The 20329-nt window shown below is 62.0% G+C and overlaps 3 protein-coding genes across 4 annotated transcripts; 2 read left to right on the top strand and 1 right to left on the bottom strand.

Moving 5' to 3' along the window:
- Window positions 1-3454: 3454 nt before the first annotated feature.
- Window positions 3455-14489, bottom strand: LOC308637317 (uncharacterized protein; the record flags this gene model as incomplete). The annotated part of the gene is made up of 4 exons (XM_081273629.1): window positions 3455-3654; window positions 3879-3974; window positions 11653-12342; window positions 14453-14489. The coding sequence occupies 4 exons, from the start codon at window positions 14487-14489 to the stop codon at window positions 3455-3457; spliced, it is 1023 nt and encodes a 340-aa protein (XP_081129755.1).
- Window positions 4660-13662, top strand: SBK3 (SH3 domain binding kinase family member 3). Of its 2 annotated transcripts, XR_014019633.1 has the most exons (5): window positions 4660-5226; window positions 5618-5768; window positions 6186-6388; window positions 8331-9194; window positions 13641-13662. XR_014019633.1 is itself a non-coding variant. In XM_081274107.1 (4 exons), the coding sequence occupies exons 1-4, from the start codon at window positions 5182-5184 to the stop codon at window positions 9141-9143; spliced, it is 1212 nt and encodes a 403-aa protein (XP_081130233.1). In that variant the 5' UTR covers window positions 4661-5181; the 3' UTR covers window positions 9144-9289. The 2 variants fall into 2 exon arrangements, 1 of the variants encoding a protein (XP_081130233.1); XM_081274107.1 differs by lacking the exon at window positions 13641-13662 and having other exon boundaries at window positions 4661-5226; window positions 8331-9289.
- SBK2 (SH3 domain binding kinase family member 2) lies at window positions 12192-18736 on the top strand. Its single transcript, XM_081274121.1, has 4 exons — window positions 12192-12325; window positions 14526-14780; window positions 16815-17017; window positions 17970-18736. Exons 2-4 carry the CDS (start codon window positions 14528-14530, stop codon window positions 18534-18536), a joined length of 1023 nt encoding a protein of 340 aa, XP_081130247.1. The 5' UTR covers window positions 12192-12325; window positions 14526-14527; the 3' UTR covers window positions 18537-18736.
- The last annotated feature ends 1593 nt before the right edge of the window (window positions 18737-20329 follow it).

A 20329-nucleotide genomic window follows, 5' to 3' on the forward strand; every position in this document is an offset into this window, starting at 1 on the left:
GAGCAGCCAGGTCTCAGGGCTGAAGAGCCCCAGGTGGCTAGCCGCTGTTGGACAGGGCCGCTTTGGCCAGCTTTCTCAGATCCTCCAGGGACTCGATGGACCCAAGATACATAGATCAGTAGCGGTGAGCAGCCTGCAGAGCGGGAGGCATTGTCTGGGAGAGCGGCGCAGGCTCGACTCCGACCACAGTGGGCCTGCCTTTCCACGTAGGAGCAAGGGCTGCACCGCTGCGGGAAAGAGTACAGGGCTGGAGAGACCCCTGTGTCCACCGTCTGAAGAAGGGGTGCCCCCAAGACAGCCGGCAGCTCTGGGCTCTTGAACAGTTCCGCAGAGGGAACAGGGAACCTTACCCATGTGCTGAGCTGCTGGAGCCAAAGCCAGCCAAGAAGCTCCCACACATGACACTATTTATGTGGCATTTGACAACTAGCAAGGCGGCATGGGATGGGCCAGTGCCCACGTAACTCAGAGTTTTTAAAAAATCAGATAACAGCAAGCACTTCACTTGGCCTGGTGTCCCATCTGGGAGGGAAGGGAAGGATCTGTACAAGAGGGGTCCAGCTCCATTTGGAAAGTCCTGTCTCCTCCTCGGGAGGCCAACCTGGCGCTCACTGCACGCTGAGAGGCGTCCTCACGGTGGTCATGTCCAAGACATCTCTCTAGGCTGGGGCTGGGTGCACACTGCTCCCGCTGGAGGCGTGAAGAACTGGGTGTGGCCTGTCTGGGCTTCAGGAAGTGGGAGTTCCTGTGCCACAGGGAAGATGAGGGTGGCCCTGCAGATGGCCCTGCAGGCCCACGACCCCCCAGCAGGCGCTGGCCCGCAGCGGAGACACAGTGGCCAGTGATCATGACTCCCTATCTGGGGCTGAGGTCCGGGTTTTCTCCCGTCTACATTCAGTGAAAGGGACATGGCAACGCCCTGAAGAGGAAAGAGCACCGGAGGCCGCACTCTCCCTGCAGAGCCTGTGCGGGCAGCAGGGGGAAGGTGGGAGGCCAAGGTCTGCTTGCTAGTTCACAGCCTCATCTGCTCCAGACCAGGCAAATCAGGGTGCAGTTAGGGTTTCTTTTCTGTCTCTTTTGAGCCAAGGATGAGATGGGAGGGAGGCTGGGGGGTTAAGTTGTCAACAGTGCAGTCTTTGAGGGTGAATCATCATCATGATTTGTTGTTATTGTTTATTATTATTATTGTGATGGTGGTGGTGGGATGGCAACCAGGGCAGTGCTCTTCCACTGAGCTGCACCCCCAACCCTAAACTAATTTTTGTGGGCTCTTTCAGTATGTTTTCTTCATTAAATTTAATTGAAAAAAGTGGTATGTAATGAACAGTCGGTATCACCCATGAAACACTACCTTGGTTTACTGAGTTTCACATACAATGTGTGCAGCACATACAGTCTCCCACCTAATCGTACCGGGTATTTCATGGTGGAATGTTCGAGGCGTAGTGCATCCCAGCTCCCCAGCGTTTCTCTAGCAGTCCAGCTCTGGTGGGAGCGCCAGGGCCGGGTGCCCCGGGGAGCAGGCTGAGGCGGGAGGCAGTGGGCATGCTCACTCAGCCAGGAGGAGACAAAGTCAGGGGACCGTGGCAGGGAGCCCTTGGGAGCCGTGGGTCGCCTGACTGGAGCGGGGAGGCCCGACACCCAGAGGCCGGATTTAAAAAGGGGTGTGCCCTGGGGCCAGGCCTGGAACCTCCCCCAGCCACACCTGCATGCTGAGGTCACTCGGGGTGACCCCTTGGAGTGGTGGAGTGCGTTGCTAAATGGAGAGGTGCAAAGCTCCCTGGATCATCAGTGAGCCTCTGGGGGAGGGCTGGAGGCCCCAGTGCCCCTCTCCCACTCCTCCCGGGGGCCCAGGTGGCCAGCTCTGCAGACTGACCTTTTGGCTCTAGCACGGCAGCTGCGCCCGGGAGCCCAGTAGCCCCAGCTCCAGGACAGCCGACACAAACCCTGCGTGGGGACCTGGAGTCTGTCCTCAGATGCTGTCCAGGCAGGAGACTCCAAGCCTCCTGTTCCGGCTCTGCCCCTTGCTGGCTGCATCTTTGTGGCCAGTGACTGCTTCTCCAGGCCCCCCTGGAGGCTCACTGGGGGGACTCCGCCAAGTCTTGGATGAGTAAGAAAAAGGGAGCAGGCATCTGGCCTGTTATCAAGAGAATCAGTCACCACCCTGTTGTTCTGCACTTTTCAGCAGCCACACACGCTCAGGGAAAAACAAATACCACAAAAACTCCCTGAAAGCCGTAGGACATGACTTCCGAGTAACTCACCCAGGTCAAGGTCTTTGGGGGCAAACTGGGAGAAATCCACCTGACCAGCTGCTGGCTGATCCTACAGACCTGCTGTCCAGTGCTGAGGTGTGGTCATCACGATCTATGTGCACCTGGTGCCTGGGCACCATTTCTCCTGACATTTGTAGTTTATTTTATAACTTTTAGCTTCTTATGAAGGAAAACTCTAAGTAAAAGCAAAAATAGAAAAGAAAGGAGTCACATGAGACCCCCTCCAGCAGCATGCCCTGTCTCCTCCCCCCCCAACCACTGGGGGGGAGGGCTTAAATAATCTGCTACAGGATTCATTTGTCTGTCTGTTTGTTTTTACCAGGGATGGAACCCAGGAGCACTTAACCACCGAGCCACATCCTCAGCCCTTTTTAATTGACAAGGTCTTGCCAAGTTGCTTAGGGCCTGGCTCACTTGCTGAGGCTAGCCTCTAACTTGCCATCCTCCTGCCTCAGCCTCCGGAGCCCTGGGATGATAGGTTTGCACTTGCTGTACTGTTTTAAAACAGATCTCAAGCCGTGAGCTCTTTTCACCCAGATTTCCACATGTTGTTTGCTTTAACACAATCCCTGTCCCCCCAGGAAAAGGAGACCAAGTGGCTGTGGCAGAATCGCGACACACGTGAAGCCGGGACAGCCGCCGGGGCTCTTGGTGGCCGCATGCCCACTGCCTCCCAAGGGCACCACTTCCTGTCAGAGAGCAGAGATGGTCTTCCTCAGCCCACCAGGCCCGCCGGGCTCCCTGGGGCCATGGCCACAGCCAGGTTTCCGGGGCTCCTTCCAGAGCCTCAGGCCACACGGCCGGTCTTATTAATAGCAGGCTGTAGTAGTAGCAGAAACCCGAGCTGAGCGTCAGGGAGGTGAGTCACGCAGGCGGGCCCAGGTCTGGCTGGAGCTGGCCAGTGTAAGGTGATCTGCCACTCGGAACCTCAGTTTCCTCCTCCACAAACTGGGAATAAATCCCGGCACCCTGGGGGCTGGGAGGGTCCAGGCACACCCTTCCAAACAGGGTCAGGGCGAGGCAAAGCTTCAGGACACGAGAGGACCTCTCTCCCCAGTGCATCTCCCAGCCCAGAGGGGAGCTGGTCAGGACCCTGGGTCTGAGGGAGGAGGCTGGTCAGGACCCTGGGTCTGAGGGAGGAGGCTGGTCAGGACCCTGGGTCTGAGAGAGGAGGCTGGTCAGGACCCTGGGTCTGAGGGAGGAGGCTGGTCAGGACCCTGGGTCTGAGGGAGGAGGCTGGGTCTGGACCCCTGGGTCTGAGGGAGGAGGCTGGGCCCGGACCCTGGGTCTGAGGCAGGAGGCTGGGGCCGGACCCTGGGTCTGAGGGAGGAGGCTGGGCCTGGACCCTGGGTCTGAGGGAGGAGGCTGGGCCTGGACCCTGGGTCTGAGGGAGGAGGCTGGGCCTGGACCCTGCGTCTGAGGGAGGAGGTTGGGCCCGGACCCCTGGGTCTGAGGGAGGAGGCTGGGCCTGGACCCTGGGTCTGAGGGAGGAGGCTGGTCCTGGACCCCTGGGTCTGAGGGAGGAGGCTGGGTCTGGACCCCTGGGTCTGAGGGAGGAGGCTGGTCAGGACCCTGGGTCTGAGGGAGGAGGCTGGTCAGGACCCTGGGTCTGAGGGAGGAGGCTGGGCCTGGACCTTGGGTCTGAGGGAGGAGGCTGGGCCTGGACCCTGGGTCTGAGAGAGGAGGCTGGGCCTGGACCTTGGGTCTGAGGGAGGAGGCTGGGCCTGGACCCTGGGTCTGAGGGAGGAGGGCTGTAATCTGGACCCTGGGTCTGAGGGAGGAGGCTGGGCCTGGACCTTGGGTCTGAGGGAGGAGGCTGGGCCTGGACCCTGGGTCTGAGGGAGGAGGGCTGTAATCTGGACCCTGGGTCTGAGGGAGGAGGCTGGGCCCGGACCCCTGGGTCTGAGGGAGGAGGCTGGGCCTGGACCCTGGGTCTGGGGGAGGAGGCTGGGCCTGGACCCTGGGTCTGAGGGAGGAGGCTGGGCCTGGACCCTGGGTCTGGGGGAGGAGGCTGGGCCCGGACCCCTGGGTCTGAGGGAGGAGGCTGGGCCTGGACCCCTGGGTCTGAGGGAGGAGGCCGGGGCTTGGACTCCAGGCATCACGGAGCAGAGCTTTGGTTGGGGTCTCCTGTGATCTGACCACCAGGGCTCCCAGCACCTAGTAGAAACTGGAAAGCACTGCGATCCGGCCTCTTGGCCTCTGGCCCCAGCCAAGGCTGTGCATGGGCCTCTCCCTCCCTTGTCCTCTGCCCTGAGGCCTGGCCCTTGGGGGTTCACAATATGTTTTGTCCCCTCTGTCCTGGGACCAGCGCCCGGAGTCCAAGCTGGTCTAAGTTTGGAAGGGGGAGGGAGGGGGCAGCGGGTCAGGGGGGTGAGGGAGGGGTGTGGGGGACAGGATGTCTCTGTCTCTGTGCTGTCACACACACCTCTGCCTGGAGAAAGGGAGGGACAAAGACTCTCTGAGAATCTGAACAGAGAGGAGGAGAGGGGCAGTCTCCCGAGAGGGCAGAGGAGGGAGCCCAGGGCAGAGGGGGCGCAGCAGGAGACCTGGTGGCCAACAGGGCAGAGCGGGGACGCAGGCAGAGGGCTGGGGCAGAGGCAGTGAGGGAGGCGACTCCAGGGGACCCGAGAGTGACAGAGAGAGGAGGGGAGAGGGAGGGCGGGCTGTTCACGGGAGGAGAGACGCCCGAGGACCTGCGGGGTGGAGGCCGGGAGGGAGCCAAGGAAAGAGACTGGACCAGAGAGGGTGACAGGAAGAGGGAGCCGCCAGGAGACCTCAGGCCCACGGGGGGGGGGGGGGTGGCCAGCGAGGACCCAGGTGCAGGCACCAGGTGCTGGTCGCCCTCTGGGGAGTGCAGACAGGGGTGTCTGTCTGCCCAGGTCAGCCATCACCAGGAGGCCCCGAGATGGAGCTCAGGGCCCCTGAGACCCCCGTGGATGGGGACCCAGAGGTGAGATGGGAGAGACAGGAGGTGACAGAGGGGCAGGAAATCACAAGAGAGACCACGACCCCGAGGGAGGGAGAGTCACACAGACCCAAGCAGACCCAGGCCGAGGACCCAGAGAAAGGGCCTGGGGGACAGCCCCAGGTGGGGCTGGGGGCTCCTGCTGCCTCCCACAGATGGGGACAGGCAGGGCCTTGAGACAATGACCCCCAACCCACCAGGACACAAAAACAGGTGGCCTGAGTCTGGGTGAGTCATTGTGACTCACCCTCCTCTCTGGGGACAGTGACCCCGGTCCCCTGTCCCCAAGTGCAGTCCTGGGCTGGGCCTCCAGCTCCCTGCTGGGCTGTTCTCCTGGGACCCCAACTCACCCCCCCACCCTGCCCCTCTCTGGCAGGAGGACACGGCTGCAGCCCTCCAGCGGCTGGTGGAGCTGACCGCTACTAGGGTGACCCCAGTGAGAAGCCTGCGTGTCCAGTATCGCCTCATCCGAAAGCTGGGCTCCGGCTCCTACGGCCGGGTGCTGCTTGCCCAGCCTCGCCAAGGGGGTGAGTCCAGCCACTGAGGGCAGGCTCCACACTCCCCCACGACTCCAGCCTCGGGAAGCCAGCCTTCAGGTGGGGCTGAGGGGGTCTCAGAAAGTTCAGAGTTCTGTGGTCCTCTGAGAAGGAGGTGGCCCAGCGAGGCCAAGTGGCCAACTCCAGGTCCCACAGCCAGGCAGGAGTGCAGCTTGACTGGCAATCAAGCCACTGCCATGTCCCTTTATGCAAGAGAAAACAGAGGCCACTCTCAGAGAGGGTGAGGCCCTGAAGCCCCACACAGCAGGCGGGAAGGCCTCTCCACCACGCTTCACAGGTGGAGAAACACGACAGGAAGTCTGGGGCTCGGAGAGGCTGCGGGTCCTGCCTGGGGCCCACCCCAGGACCAGGGCCCTGAGCGCCCCTCAGGCCCTGTCTCCCTGGCAGGCCCTGCGGTGGCTCTCAAGCTCCTCCGTCGGGACTCCGTCCTGAGAGCCACTTTCCTGAGGGAGTTCTGTGTGGGGCGCTGCGTGTCCTCCCACCCTGGCCTGCTGCAGACCCTGGGCGGGCCCCTGCAGACGCCTCGGCTTTTCGCCTTCGCCCAGGAGTACGCTCCCTGCGGGGATCTCAGCAGGATGCTGCAGGAAAAGGTGAGGCAGGCGAGGGGGGCTGCTTGTCCCACGTCCCAGCCCGTCCCCAGCCCCTCCTCTGTCTCCAGTGCTGATCCCAGGTCAGTGCTCAAGCCAGGTCCACCCTGAGTCAAACCACCTCCCCATTTCTAACTCTCCATGCAAGTTCCACGCCCCACCCCAATGCGGGTCCTTCCAGCCATCCCAGCCCTGTGTGGAGGGGCAGGAGCTGGGTGGGGACTGAGGATGCCCTGGGCCTGCTGAAGGGGCTGGGACAGAGACAGATCCTAGTTGGCGCTGGGACTATGTGGGGGTGAGGCAGTCAAGGTAGGGCTGGTGGCAGACTGGCCACGGAGAGGAGGAAGGGTGGGCATGGTGGGGTTGCCCCGGCAGGCAGAGGCGGCTCAAGATGTGTCCATGATGGAGTTGGGTGTGGGTTGTAATGGGGCTTCTAGAATGAGACCAGGTCAGGACTGGACCTGTGAGATCATAGGCCCTCCTGAGTTTGAGGACGAGAGGGCAGGGATATTTCTAGGACTTTGGATTTGAGAGATAAATGGAAGGAAGGTGGGGGGAGAAAGAGACGAAGGATAGGTGTTGGATGTACACACTCTTGGGGGAAGGACTAGTGGATGGGCGGGCGGATGGATGGATGGAAAAGGTGGACAGAAGTAACAAGGATGAATATATGGATGAATGGACAGATTGATGGATGGAAGGATGGATGGGTGGGTAGATGGATGGATGGACGGGTGGGTGGACAGATAGGTGGATGGATGCATGGATGGATGCATTGATAGATGGCTGAGTGGCTGGTTGGCTGGCTGGATGATGGATGGATAGAAGGATGGATGGGTGGGTGGATGGATGGATGGATGGGTGGGTGGACAGATGGATGCAGGGATGGATGCATTGATAGATGGCTGAGTGGCTGGTTGGCTGGCTGGATGATGGATGGATAGAAGGATGGATGGGTGGATGGATGGATGGATGGATGGATGGGTGGGTGGACAGATGGATGCAGGGATGGATGCAGGGATGGATGCATTGATAGATGGCTGGTTGGCTGAATGGATGATGGATGGATGAAAGGATGGATGAGTAGGTGGATGTATGTATGGATGGGTGGATGGATGGATGGATGGATGGGTAGGTAGACAGATGGGTGGATGAGTAGGTGGATGTATGTATGTATGGGTGGGTGGGTGGGTGGATGGATGGATGATGGATGGATGGATGGATGGATGGATGGGTGGGTAGACAGATGGGTGGATGCATGGATGGATGCTTTGATAGATGGCTGAGTGGCTGGTTGGCTGGCTGGATGATGGATGGATGAATGGATGGATGGATGAAAGGAAGCAAGGATGAATGGGTGGTGTTGGATATTAAATAATTGAACTATTGGATCGTTGGCTGGATGTGGAATGGATACACTGTTCAACACTGTTGAATGGAGGGATGGTTTCATGGATAGGTGGCTGGCTTTTCTGACTTGCCTCTGCCTATCTGGGTGCAAAGATGAACCAATCGATTGAAGCAATCTGGAGGGTAAGAATAGGATCTGGGTTGGAGATAGGGTGGAGATTAGCATTGAACTAAGATTAGGGGTAGGTAGGAGTTGGGGTTCCCCCTGGGGAAGAACTGGGTAGTCAGAGGAGACGTAAGAAATCCTCAGAGTGGGTTTGAGTGTTAGGAGGATTTTCAAAGGAAGCTAAAGGAAAGGGCTTCTGGTTAGAATTGGGGCTCTAGTGGGGAAAATGTCCGGGGGCTGGTGGAGGCCAAGTCCAGATAAGGGTGTGCTAGAGGATGGCAGGACCTTGGAGGATGCTGTGGGGACACTGAGGCAGCTGCTGGTCCCAGGCTCTGGACTCCCCACCCCTTCAGAACAGTCCAGAACCATTTTGAGGTGGAGGAAGAAGGACCCAGGACAGCCTGACTTTCCTCCTCTGTCTGGCCACAGGGCCTCCCGGAGCTGATGGTGAAGCGGGTGGTGGCCCAGCTGGCTGGAGCCCTGGACTTCCTCCATGGCCGTGGGCTGGTGCACGCAGACGTCAAGCCAGACAACGTGCTGGTCTTCGACCCTCTCTGCAGCCGCGTGGCCCTAGGCGACCTGGGTCTGACCCGGCCTGAGGGCAGCCCAACCCCAGCCCCACCAGTGCCCCTACCCACTGCGCCTCCTGAACTGTGCCTCCTGCTGCCACCCGACACCCTGCCCCTGCGGCCATCTGTGGACTCGTGGGCCCTGGGGGTGCTTCTCTTCTGCGCTGCCACTGCTTGTTTCCCCTGGGATGTGGCACTGGCTCCTGACCCTGAGTTTGAAGCCTTTGCCGGCTGGATGACCACCAGGCCCCAGCCCCCTCGGCCACCAGCCCCTTGGGACCAGTTTGCACCCCCAGCTCTGACCTTGCTCCAGGGCCTTCTGGACCTGGATCCCGATACCAGGAGCCCCCCGCTAGCTGTTCTGGACGTCCTGGGCGATGACTGGGGGTTGGAGGGGGATGCAGAGGGACCCAGAGACCTGGGGAGGCTGTCCTTTGAGGAGGTGGCAGAAGGGGAGGAGGGAGGGTCAAGCCTGGAGGAGTGCACAGACGAGGAGGAGGAGGGAGGCAGAGTCAGCAGAAGCATGGGGACAGATGGGGAGATCCCCGACCAGGTGACTGAGGCAGGTGGCCCAACCTGGGCCAAAGGCACCCCCCTGTCCCCCTGGCCACCTGGAAGGCAAGACAGCTGCTCGGGGGAGGACAGAACAGAAACACATTGCACCTTCCCCTAGTGAAGGCCAGTCCCCACCCCAACGGAGGACCAGGGTCCAGGCCAGCCTCCTCCCTCAGACCCAGGGTCCAGGCCCAGCCTCCTCCCTCAGACCAGGGTCCAGGCCAGCCTCCTCCCTCAGACCAGGGTCCAGGCCAGCCTCCTCCCTCAGACCCAGGGGTCCAGGCCAGCCTCCTCCCTCAGACCCAGGGTCCAGGCCCAGCCTCCTCCCTCAGACCAGGGTCCAGGCACAGCCTCCTCCCTCAGACTCAGGGGTCCAGGCCAGCCTCCTCCCTCAGACCCAGGGGTCCAGGCCAGCCTCCTCCCTCAGACCCAGGGTCCAGGCCCAGCCTCCTCCCTCAGACCCAGGGTCCAGGCCCAGCCTCCTCCCTCAGACCAGGGTCCAGGCCAGCCTCCTCCCTCAGACCCAGGGTCCAGGCCCAGCCTCCTCCCTCAGACCCAGGGGTCCAGGCCAGCCTCCTCCCTCAGACCCAGGGGTCCAGGCCAGCCTCCTCCCTCAGACCCAGGGGTCCAGGCCAGCCTCCTCCCTCAGACCCAGGGGTCCAGGCCAGCCTCCTCCCTCAGACCCAGGGTCCAGGCCCAGCCTCCTCCCTCAGACCCAGGGGTCCAGGCCAGCCTCCTCCCTCAGACCCAGGGGTCCAGGCCAGCCTCCTCCCTCAGACCCAGGGGTCCAGGCCCAGCCTCCTCCCTCAGACCCAGGGGTCCAGGCCCAGCCTCCTCCCTCAGACCCAGGGGTCCAGGCCCAGCCTCCTCCCTCAGACCCAGGGGTCCAGGCCCAGGCCTCCTCCCTCAGACCCAGGGTCCAGGCCCAGCCTCCTCCCTCAGACCCAGGGGTCCAGGCCCAGGCCTCCTCCCTCAGACCCAGGGGTCCAGGCCCAGCCTCCTCCCTCAGACCCAGGGGTCCAGGCCCAGCCTCCTCCCTCAGACCCAGGGGTCCAGGCCCAGCCTCCTCCCTCAGACCCAGGGGTCCAGGCCCAGCCTCCTCCCTCAGACCCAGGGGTCCAGGCCCAGCCTCCTCCCTCAGACCCAGGGTCCAGGCCCAGCCTCCTCCCTCAGACCCAGGGGTCCAGGCCCAGCCTCCTCCCTCAGACCAGGGTCCAGGCCCAGCCTCCTCCCTCAGACCCAGGGTCCCAGCTCTGTCCTCCCACAATGACCCTTTCTTTGTCCTAGGTGTGTCCTCTCCGAGGAAGGTCCTGTCTGCTCTATAGATACGTTTCTGTACTCTGGGGACATGTTGAAAGCTTGTCATGGGTTCTTGTGGGACCACTCCTCTCTGAAGACTATAGGTGTCACCCAGTGTCCATGGTACCAAATCTGAACTTGGAGGATCCGACCTGACGTCTCTGGCTTCCACCTCTCCCCTTCCTCTGGCTCTGAGCGAGGTGGTGGAAGTCGCTCATCCATTCTGGACCTAATCTACTCCCTCTCCCCCTCCCCTCGCCGCCCCTGCCCCCTCCTGCTCCGGGTCCACAGCACCCCCACCCCAGGCTCCTCTGGACTTGGTGACAGAGCCATCTGTGTCTGTCTTTTCTTTGCCCCCCATCTTACACTGTCCAGGGTGGACTTGGTCTTTCATTTTCAGATCCTTCCGGATTCTCCTCCCATAGAGCACTGAGCACCAAGGCTAGTATTGTCCAGCTGTCTTCCAGAGACCCGTCCATTCCACGAGCCAGGCTCCCCTTCTCCCCCACAGCGCCTCCCTAGGAGGACGGCTCTGCCTGCAGCACCAGCCAGGCCCATCCTGTCCCCGCAGAGGGTCAGGGGCTGGACACTGCCCCTGCACAGGAACTCATGCTCTCTGGATGCAAGAGTGAGTCCACTGAACAGGACCCTGGGACAGGAAAAGGCCCCTGGTGGCAGCCCTGGTGAAAGGATCCTGTGGAGCTTTAAGGGACGTGGGGAGAGCTGGCTGGGTGACGGGCACACAGGCACTGCAGATTCTGCCACTGTTCCATGAATCTAGAACTACAGCAAAATAAAATGCTCATTAAAAAAATAAAGCAGGGCTGGGCTGCGGCTCCGTGGTAGAGCGCTCTCCTAGCGCGTGCCTTCGAGGCCCTGGGTTCGATCCTCAGCACCACATGAAAATAACTAAATAAAATAAAGGCACTGCGTCCATCTACAACTAATAAATAAACTTAAAAAAATAAAGTTACTCCCAGTATCCCAAGGCCATATCCCCAAGAGAAGGGAGCAGCTGTCCCAGAGGCCGGAGGGACCTGCCCTCCCAGTGGCTCGGCCACCTGCTCCCCCGGGCGCTGAGGTCATGTCTCACTGCATGGCTCTGGAATCCTGTTGTCTCATCCTTTCCCCAAGCGGGACCCCGACCCAGGACACGTCCTCAGAACACTTGTGTCTGTCCTGTCAATAGAGGATGGCAGGTCACAGCTGGGGGTGGTGTGTCACGCGGGGTCAGATTTAAAACATTTTATCCTCAAAGAATGATTGGATCCCTGGAACTGGGATGGGGTCCGTTATGCAGTATCTGAGGGAGGAGGCTGGGCCTGGACCCTGGGTCTGAGGGAGGAGGCTGGGCCTGGACCCTGGGTCTGAGGGAGGAGGCTGGGCCTGGACCCCTGGGTCTGAGGGAGGAGGCTGGGCCTGGACCCCTGGGTCTGAGGGAGGAGGCTTGGGCCTGGACTCCTGGTCAAATGGAGGAGGCTGGGCCTGGACCCCTGGGTCTGAGGGAGGAGGCTGGGCCTGGACCCCTGGGTCTGAGGGAGGAGGCTGGAACTGGACCCTGGGTCTGAGGGAGGAGGCTGGGCCTGGACCCTGGGTCTGAGGGAGGAGGCTGGGCCTGGACCCCTGGGTCTGAGGGAGGAGGCTGGGCCTGGACCCTGGGTCTGAGGGAGGAGGCTTGGGCCTGGACTCCTGGTCAAATGGAGGAGGCTGGGCCTGGACTCCTGAGTTTAGGGAGGTAGATGGGGCCTGGAAACTTGGGTCAGAGGAACCCACTGAGCCCCATGGTCTGACTTCTGTCTGGCCACAGCCAGTTCTGGGATTCAACACATGATGTCGCTCTGGCCCAATGGGTGCAGAAGGGGCGGGGCTGGGGGTGGGGCCTTGCGACCCCCAAGTTGGAGGCGGATCCTGCTCCCTGTGCAGGCTGCTGCTGGCATGGGCTCTAAGTACTGGGCACTCACCACTGCAGGCTACGGAAGGGTCTGGCAAACCTCGGAAAAGGTGAGGTCCATGGGGCTCTGAGCCCAGGTCAGGGGGAGGCAAGGTTAAATGGCCCAGGGGGGCAGCACATGAACAGGAAGGGAGTCTGTGGCCAAGGTCCTGTGGCCCTCAGCATCACACAGGCTGCACCTTGAGGCTGCAGAGCAGATGAGAGCTGGAGGCTAGAATTGAGGGTCACTATTTGTGTGACTTGTATAAGGTCCCAGAAGAGGAGTGGGCTGGGCCTGGACCCTGGACCCTGGACCCTGGGTCTGAGGGAGGAGACTGGGCCTGGACCCCTGGGTTTGAGGGAGGAGGCTGGGCCTGGACCCTGGGTCTGAGGGAGGAGGCTGGGCCTGGACCCCTGGGTCTGAGGGAGGAGGCTGGGTCTGGACCCCTGGGTCTGAGGGAGGAGGCTGGGCCTGGAGACTTGGGTCTGAGGGAGGAGGCTGGGCCCACCATGGGTCTGAGGAGCGAGGTGGGCTGTAGGAGCTGCTCTGCGGTTGTGCAGGGCAAGGGGATCCACTGTCCTGCAGGCTGGGCTCCCAGGCCCTCTGTGCCCCCACCCATTCTGCCCCTGGGGCTCAAACCACCTGTTTGCTCTTAGGAGGCTGAGGCTGCTCATCCATCCCCAGGGCCCAAGTCTGTTTGCTTTGGAAACTAGGTGGGGGCGTCTCAAGTTATCTGGTTCATCTTTCACCCTCAGGCCATAGGGTGGCAGGGAGGGTGTGGGGACAGGGGACATTTGTGACCTCTCACTTGACCTCACCTTGCAGCAGCAACTCCTCTCTGCAGTCCTTTCATAAGGATGGACACTGTCCACACTGGGAAGTGACAGTAACCCTCCAGTCAAGACCCCTAGGGTCCAGCCCAGCCTCCTCCCTCAGACCCAGGGTCCAGGCCCAGCCTCCTCCCTCAGACCCAGGGTCCAGGCCCAGCCTCCTCCCTCAGACCCAGGGTCCAGGCCCAGCCTCTTCCCTCAGACCCAGGGGTCCAGGCCCAGCCTCCTCCCTCAGACCCAGGGTCCAGGCCCAGCCTCCTCCCTCAGACCCAGGGTCCAGGCCCAGCCTCCTCCCTCAGACCCAGGGGTCCAGGCCCAGCCTCCTCCCTCAGACCCAGGGATCCAGGCCCAGCCTCCTCCCTCAGACCCAGGGGTCCAGGCCCAGCCTCCTCCCTCAGACCCAGGGGTCCAGGCCCAGCCTCCTCCCTCAGACCCAGGGGTCCAGGCCCAGCCTCCTCCCTCAGACCCAGGGTCCAGGCCCAGCCTCCTCCCTCAGACCCAGGGTCCAGGCCCAGCCTCCTCCCTCAGACCCAGGGGTCCAGGCCCAACCTCCTCCCTCAGACCAGGGTCCAGGCCCAACCTCCTCCCTCAGACCAGGGTCCAGGCCCAGCCTCCTCCCTCAGACCCAGGGGTCCAGGACCAGCCTCCTCCCTCAGATCCAGGGTCCAGGCCCAGCCTCCTCCCTCAGACCCAGGGTCCAGGCCCAGCCTCCTCCCTCAGACCCAGGGTCCAGGCCCAGCCTCCTCCCTCAGACCCAGGGTCCAGGCCCAGCCTCCTCCCTCAGACCCAGGGGTCCAGGCCCAGCCTCCTCCCTCAGACCCAGGGTCCAGGCCCAGCCTCCTCCCTCAGACCCAGGGGTCCAGCCCCAGCCTCCTCCCTCAGACCCAGGGGTCCAGACCCAGCCTCCTCCCTCAGACCCAGGGGTCCAGGACCAGCCTCCTCCCTCAGACCCAAGGGTCCGGGCCCAGCCTCCTCCCTCAGACCCAGGGTCCAGGCCCAGCCTCCTCCCTCAGACCCAGGGTCCAGGCCCAGCCTCCTCCCTCAGACCCAGGGGTCCAGGCCCAGCCTCCTCCCTCAGACCCAGGGTCCAGGCCCAGCCTCCTCCCTCAGACCCAGGGTCCAGGCCCAGCCTCCTCCCTCAGACCCAGGGGTCCAGGCCCAGCCTCCTCCCTCAGACCCAGGGGTCCAGGCCCAGCCCCCTCCCTCAGACCCAGGGTCCAGCCCCCAGCCTCCTCCCTCAGACCCAGGGGTCCAGGCCCAGCCTCCTCCCTCAGACCCAGGGTCCAGGCCCAGCCTCCTCCCTCAGACCCAGGGTCCAGGCCCAGCCTCCTCCCTCAGACCCAGGGGCCCAGCCTCCTCCCTCAGACCCGGGTGTTTGGGCCCAGCCTCTCCCTTGGCCCTCATGGCGGCTGCGGCTTGGTCTCTCTCTGTCTCTTGCAGAAATGCCAGGCAAGCAGCCTGTAGAGGGGCTGGTGGAGGCTGGGGCTGCAGAAGATGGCACTGAGGAAGGACTCGGGGGCCTCACCCCGGAGGAACTCCAGCAAGGCCAGGAGGCCGCCCTGGCCCTGGAGGACATGATGGCACTGTGCGCCCAGACCCTGGTGCATGCTGAGGTGGACCAGCTCTACCAGGAGGTGCGTCCCCTGGGCCAGGGCCGTTTTGGTCGCGTCTTACTGGTCACCCATCGTCAGAAAGGTATGGGGACGGGACAGCATCCTGGGGACGGGCTGGGGAGCCACCTAGGCTGTGGAGTTGGGTGACAGTCGAATGTGGGCGTCCCAGGAGCTCCTTTGGAAAGAGGAATGTGTGCTGCCCTCTGACCTCGAGCAACGCCCCCCTCCTGGCCCCAGTGGATGCCCAGAACCCTGAGCGGCCCTGCGCCCGTGTCTGCGATGCTCTTTCCTGTGCATGCAGACTGTGGTCGGGTGGTTTATCGTGTCGGCACTGTAGTCGGGGCATTCTCTGACTGTCGGCATCACACTCGTCAATAAACAGTGTGACTCGAACACAGCGGCAGCCATGTTAGTCTATCTGATGCCCGAGATGGCCACCCAGTGTCCGGTGGATGGGGGAGTACGCGGTGTGCACCTGCGGATGATGTGCCGTGGGGACTCAGTGCACGATCTACAACACTTCAAGTTTCATTTATTTGTTTTGTGGTCCTGGGGATGGCTCCAGGGCCTGTACGCGCAGCACTGGGCCATCCCCCACAGCCTCGATTTGTTGACCTCTGGGTCATCCACTTGGTATATTTGGAATAAAGTTGAACGCAATCAGCTGAATCTTTGGGAAGGGAACTGCAGTTGAGAGGGACCACCGTATAGCCACTGCTCTTGTCGCTGGGGACACTGCTGACTAGGACAGTCCCCACCATGGTGAGTCGCAAACAGGCTGGCGTAGAGAAGACTGGGATGCTGCAGAGCCCAGGCACTTAGTGAAGCCACCACACACTGGGGATAGGGACCACGTATCCCCTGCCCTGTGCTCTCCTGCCAAGCATACAGAGCCTCAGCCCCTCCCACAAAACAGGGGCCCTGGGCTGAGCCTCAGAGTCCGTCTCAGTTCAGGGTACACCTCTGGAGCCTGCCTGGGGCTCAGGCCCGAGCTGGGGGTCCTGAGGTCTCCAAGATGCGTCTGAGCCTGTCCCTGCTCCAGGAAGCTCCCAGTGAGCCCGGCAGAGAGGCTGAGTGTGCAGGACCGTGTGACGGCAGACTCTGCTGCAAAGCTCTCTGGTCATGGAGGATTATTCCCTTGGCTTTTGGAGGCTGAAAGCCAAGGGGTCGCCAGGACTGGTGTCTTTCTTTGGCTTGCAGATGGGCTCTCCCGTGTCCTCACAGGTCCCGCCTCCGTGCGTGTGTCTTCACTCTCCACCGTTACACGACACCGGTCATGTTGGGTCTGGACTCACCCTAATGACCACCAGATACAGGCACATGGTGCAAACGCTCGAATGGGCAGGGGACTCGTCCAGCCCGTAAGAGGGCGGCAGACAGAGGCAGCCACCCTGGGTGCTTTTAAAAGCATGAACTACAGGGGAACAGACGCTGCGCCCGGGGCTGTCCACTGGGTTTCACTGAAGGCAGGCCTTGAGGCCCCTGACTCCCGCTGAGCCAGGTGACCCTGCAAGTGTGGGGACGGAGCTCAGGTAGGCAGAGGCCATTGGCACAGAGGGTGGCGTGTGCTGCTGACCGAATCCCCAGGACCAGCTGGGGCGTGCATGGGGAGGGGCGGTGCTTATCCCAGGAGGTGACCACCCATCACACAGCCCACGGCCAGCAAGATGGGGACCTGGCAGCAGGGGCCAGAACAGCGAAGAGGCCAGAACTTTCTGCCCTTGGGGAGCGCAGGGACTGGAAGTGTCCAGGCAGGACAGGATCCATGAGTCCTTAACTGGTTCTCCACCGGTGGTGGTCACCTTTTCCCTGCTGCCCCCCACTGGCCTGATGGCCTCACATATGCATGTAGGGTCACGGGGAGCCGATGCGGGCCCCCGAGACTCTGGGCCAGTGTCCATCTGCTCTAGGACAGAGAGGGCCGTGTGGACACTCGGCCAGTGCTGTAATTTCTGCTGGCATCTTAGCCATGTGGTTAGGGGGTGAGAGGAATGGGGGCCAGGACATACGGGAAAGAATCCAGGCTGTGGCCAGCAATGATGACTGCAGGGCAGGACAGCTTGCCTGAGTGACCCCAGCCTCCTGCTGCCCCCACATCCACCCCTGTTGTCCTCAGGCACGCCCTTGGCACTGAAGCAGCTCCCGAAGCCCTCCACGTCCCTCCGTGGCTTCCTGTATGAGTTCTGTGTGGGCCTGTCCCTGGGCGCCCACCCAGCCATTGTGGCTGCCTATGGCATCGGCATCGAGTCAGCCCACTCCTACAGCTTCCTGACGGAGCCCGTTCTGCACGGGGACCTCATCACCTTCATCCAGCCCAAGGTGGGTAGACGGCCCTGAGCATGTCTTCAAGGGCCCACTAGGCCTCACAGGAATACCCTGGATCCCAGAAATCCCATTCCCTGCCCGGGGCCTCACTGGACCTTACCTGGCCCCCGGGCACCCTCCACATGCCAACAGGATTTCTGGGTTGATGGCCTCTGTGTCTTCACAGAACCTGCGCTCCACAGTCCTCACAAGGTCGCCCTTGGCCCACTGTGGCTGGCAGGCTTCCCAGCTGCCACTTAGACCCATCTAGGATAAGTGCCCCACTGGGACACAGGAAGCCACACAGGCCTCAGAAGTTCAGCCGAGACTCAGAGCGTCACAGGCCTCTCCAGCTCACACCAGGTCACACCAGGCCTCACCAGGCCTCTCCAGCTCACACTAGGCCTTATCAGGTCACACTAGACTTCTCCAGCTCACACCAGGCCTCACCAGTTCATACCAGGTCTCTCCAGCTCACACCAGGCCTCACCAGCTCACACTAGTCCTCATCAGCTCACACCAGGCCTTACCAGTTCATACCAGGTCTCTCCAGCTCACACCAGGCCTCACCAGGCCTCTCCAGCTCACATTAGGCCTCATCAGCTCACACTAGGCCTCATCAACTCACACTAGACCTCTCCAGCTCACACCAGGCCTCACCAGTTCATACCAGGCCTCTCCAGATCACAGCAGGCCTCACTAGGGCCTCTCCAGCTCACACCAGGCCTCATCAGGCCTCTCCAGCTCACACCAGGCCTCACCAGGCCTCTTCAGCTCACACCAGGCCTCTCCAGCTCACACCAGCTCACACCAGGCCTCATGCTCACAGGGCCCACCTGGCCATCACACCTGCAGCCCTTGCTGGCTCCTAGTGCTGCCTGGGCCTGCTCCGTGCTGCAGAGAAGCCTCAGGTCTCCATCCCCTCAGCGGCTCCAGAGGGCAGCGGACCCGTCATCTTTCCCTGCAGGTGGGCCTCCCTCAGCCCGCGGCCCAGCACTGTGCGGCCCAGCTGGCCTCGGCCCTGGAGCACATCCACTCCCGCGGCCTGGTGTACCGGGACCTCAAGCCAGAGAACGTGCTGGTGTGCGACCCAGCCTGCCGTCGCGTCAAGCTGGCCGACTTTGGCCACACACGGCCCCGTGGGACCCTGCTCCGCCTAGCCGGGCCACCCATCCCCTACACAGCCCCCGAGCTCTGCGCCCCGCCGCCTCTCCCCGAGGGCCTGCCCATCCAGCCTGCCCTGGATGCTTGGGCTCTGGGGGTCCTGGTCTTCTGCCTGCTCACTGGCTACTTCCCCTGGGACCAGCCCCAGGTGGAGGCCGACCCCTTCTACGAGGACTTTCTCATCTGGCAGGCCTCAGGCCAGCCCCAGGACCGACCGCAGCCCTGGTTCGGCCTGGCGCCTGCGGCAGATGAACTCCTGTGGGGGCTGCTGGACCCTCACCCCCGAAGGAGGAGCCCGGTGGGCTCCATCCAGGGCTACCTGGGGCGACCGTGGAAACAGCTGGAGAAGGAGGCTGAGGACGGGCAGTGAGCAGGGCTGGGAGGGCAGTGCCCACTTCCAGGGGTGCTTAGCTGTGCCAAGCGGCTTTGGTGTCTGCCCATCTTGTCCCTCTCCTGTGCCCCCTTGCTGCTCTGTGCAGTCCCCGCCCCTCCCTGTCCCCACGTGTCCTTCCTCCTCTGCACCTTCCCTGGATGCTCTGGGAGGTGCGCCTCCTCTCTAGGCCGTCCCTCGCCCCAGCACACGGCCGCCGCCCTCCCCTGCAGCCCCCCCCCACTTTGTGGTCCTTTACTTTTCCTGTGACCCGTGTCCTCTTTAATCCAGATGTTTTACTTACCATGGCTACTGAATGAGATCCCAAAGGGAGCCGCCTTGCCCTCTTGCTCCTGAAGGACCACGTGCCCAGAGCCACTCCTGGCCGGGCCCTGCCTCCCTTCCAGGTGCCTCACACTGCCCCTGGCCTGCCCTCTCCTGCAGGGCTTCCCTTCTACCCCGTCCCTCTGCCCTTTTCTCACGTTGCTGGGGAGTCACTCTCGTGTTCTGCCTCTCTTGCCCCAGCTGCTCTCTGCAAATAGAGTCCACCTGGTGTTCAGGTCCCCTGACACTGTGGGACAGTAAGTGTGTGTGTGCGCGTGTGCGTGCGCGCGCGCGCACACACACACACACCAGCAGCTGCTGTGGAGAGGGAGAGGTGGAGTGCCTGGGGACGAGGCCCCAGCCCAGCTGGCCCTGTGGTGGACGGTAGAGCATGGAGCACAGGGTGAGCTGCTGGTTTCTTGGGTGGTCCCGGACAGGCACACTCAAAGGTGGACATCACGTGCTGCGTTCGCACACGCACACAGCCCACTTGGCCCGCCTCATTCCGCAGTTCCCTGCTCTCCCACCCCTCCCGCCTGCCCTCAGCCCTCTTCCCCACTCCACTGGTCTCCCCTCTGTCTTCACGGACACCCTTCTCCCTAGCTTGGCTCTAGCGTCCACACGGAAGGGAAAACAGTCGACGGCCTTTCGGAGTCCGGCTCATTTCACTTAGCAGATGCCCTCCAGTTCTGTCCACCTACCAGCAATGCCGTGACCTCATCCATATCCATCTTTATGACTGAGTAAACTCCTCTGTGGGCATGGACCACATTCTCCAGATCCATCATCTGCTGACGGGCACCCAGGCTGGCTCTGCACCGTGCCTACTGCGGATCACACTGTGAAACACTGATGGGACTGTGCTCTGCCGTGTGCTGGTTTTGGATCCTTTGGAAAAACACCAAGGCGCGGGGTAGCTGGATCCTAAGGCGTTTCCAGTCCTCGCATTCTGAGGAGCCCAGAGTGCTTTCTGGAGGACTGTGCCCATTTTCACTCCCACCAACAAGATTTGACGATGCCTTTTCCCACGAGCTGCTTATTTGTAAGAATCCTTTCCCTTTACAAATCAAAGTTTGTGTCAGAGTGTTGAAATGTAGAACACGGTCCTCAGAGATTCTCTCCTGAAGGTGTGCACACACAGTGTGAGAGTGGAAGTGTGAGTACGCCTTGCACACGTGGGCGAGAGCTTGGTGCATGCTCTGTGTCTGAGCATGGGCTATGAGTGTCGAGGAGAAGGAGAGCACGGGTTTGCAGCTCTGCGTGTGTGGACATCGGATCTGTCTGAGGCCTTGGACCATGTGTGTGTGCGTGCACGAGTGTGCTCGTGTGGATAGCTGGGTAGGAAAGGTCAGGCAGGCACCACGGCCAGCTGCCACCTGGCCCCTCTCTCCTGGCGTCTGCCCCGCCACCCCGTCCCCTTCCTGGCAGCCGCCTTGTTTGCAAACACTCTCTCTTCCTCTCCGTGCCCT

This window comes from Spermophilus citellus (genome assembly GCF_964194105.1).
Source record: "Spermophilus citellus genome assembly, chromosome: 18".
NCBI classification, from domain to species: Eukaryota; Metazoa; Chordata; class Mammalia; order Rodentia; family Sciuridae; genus Spermophilus; species Spermophilus citellus.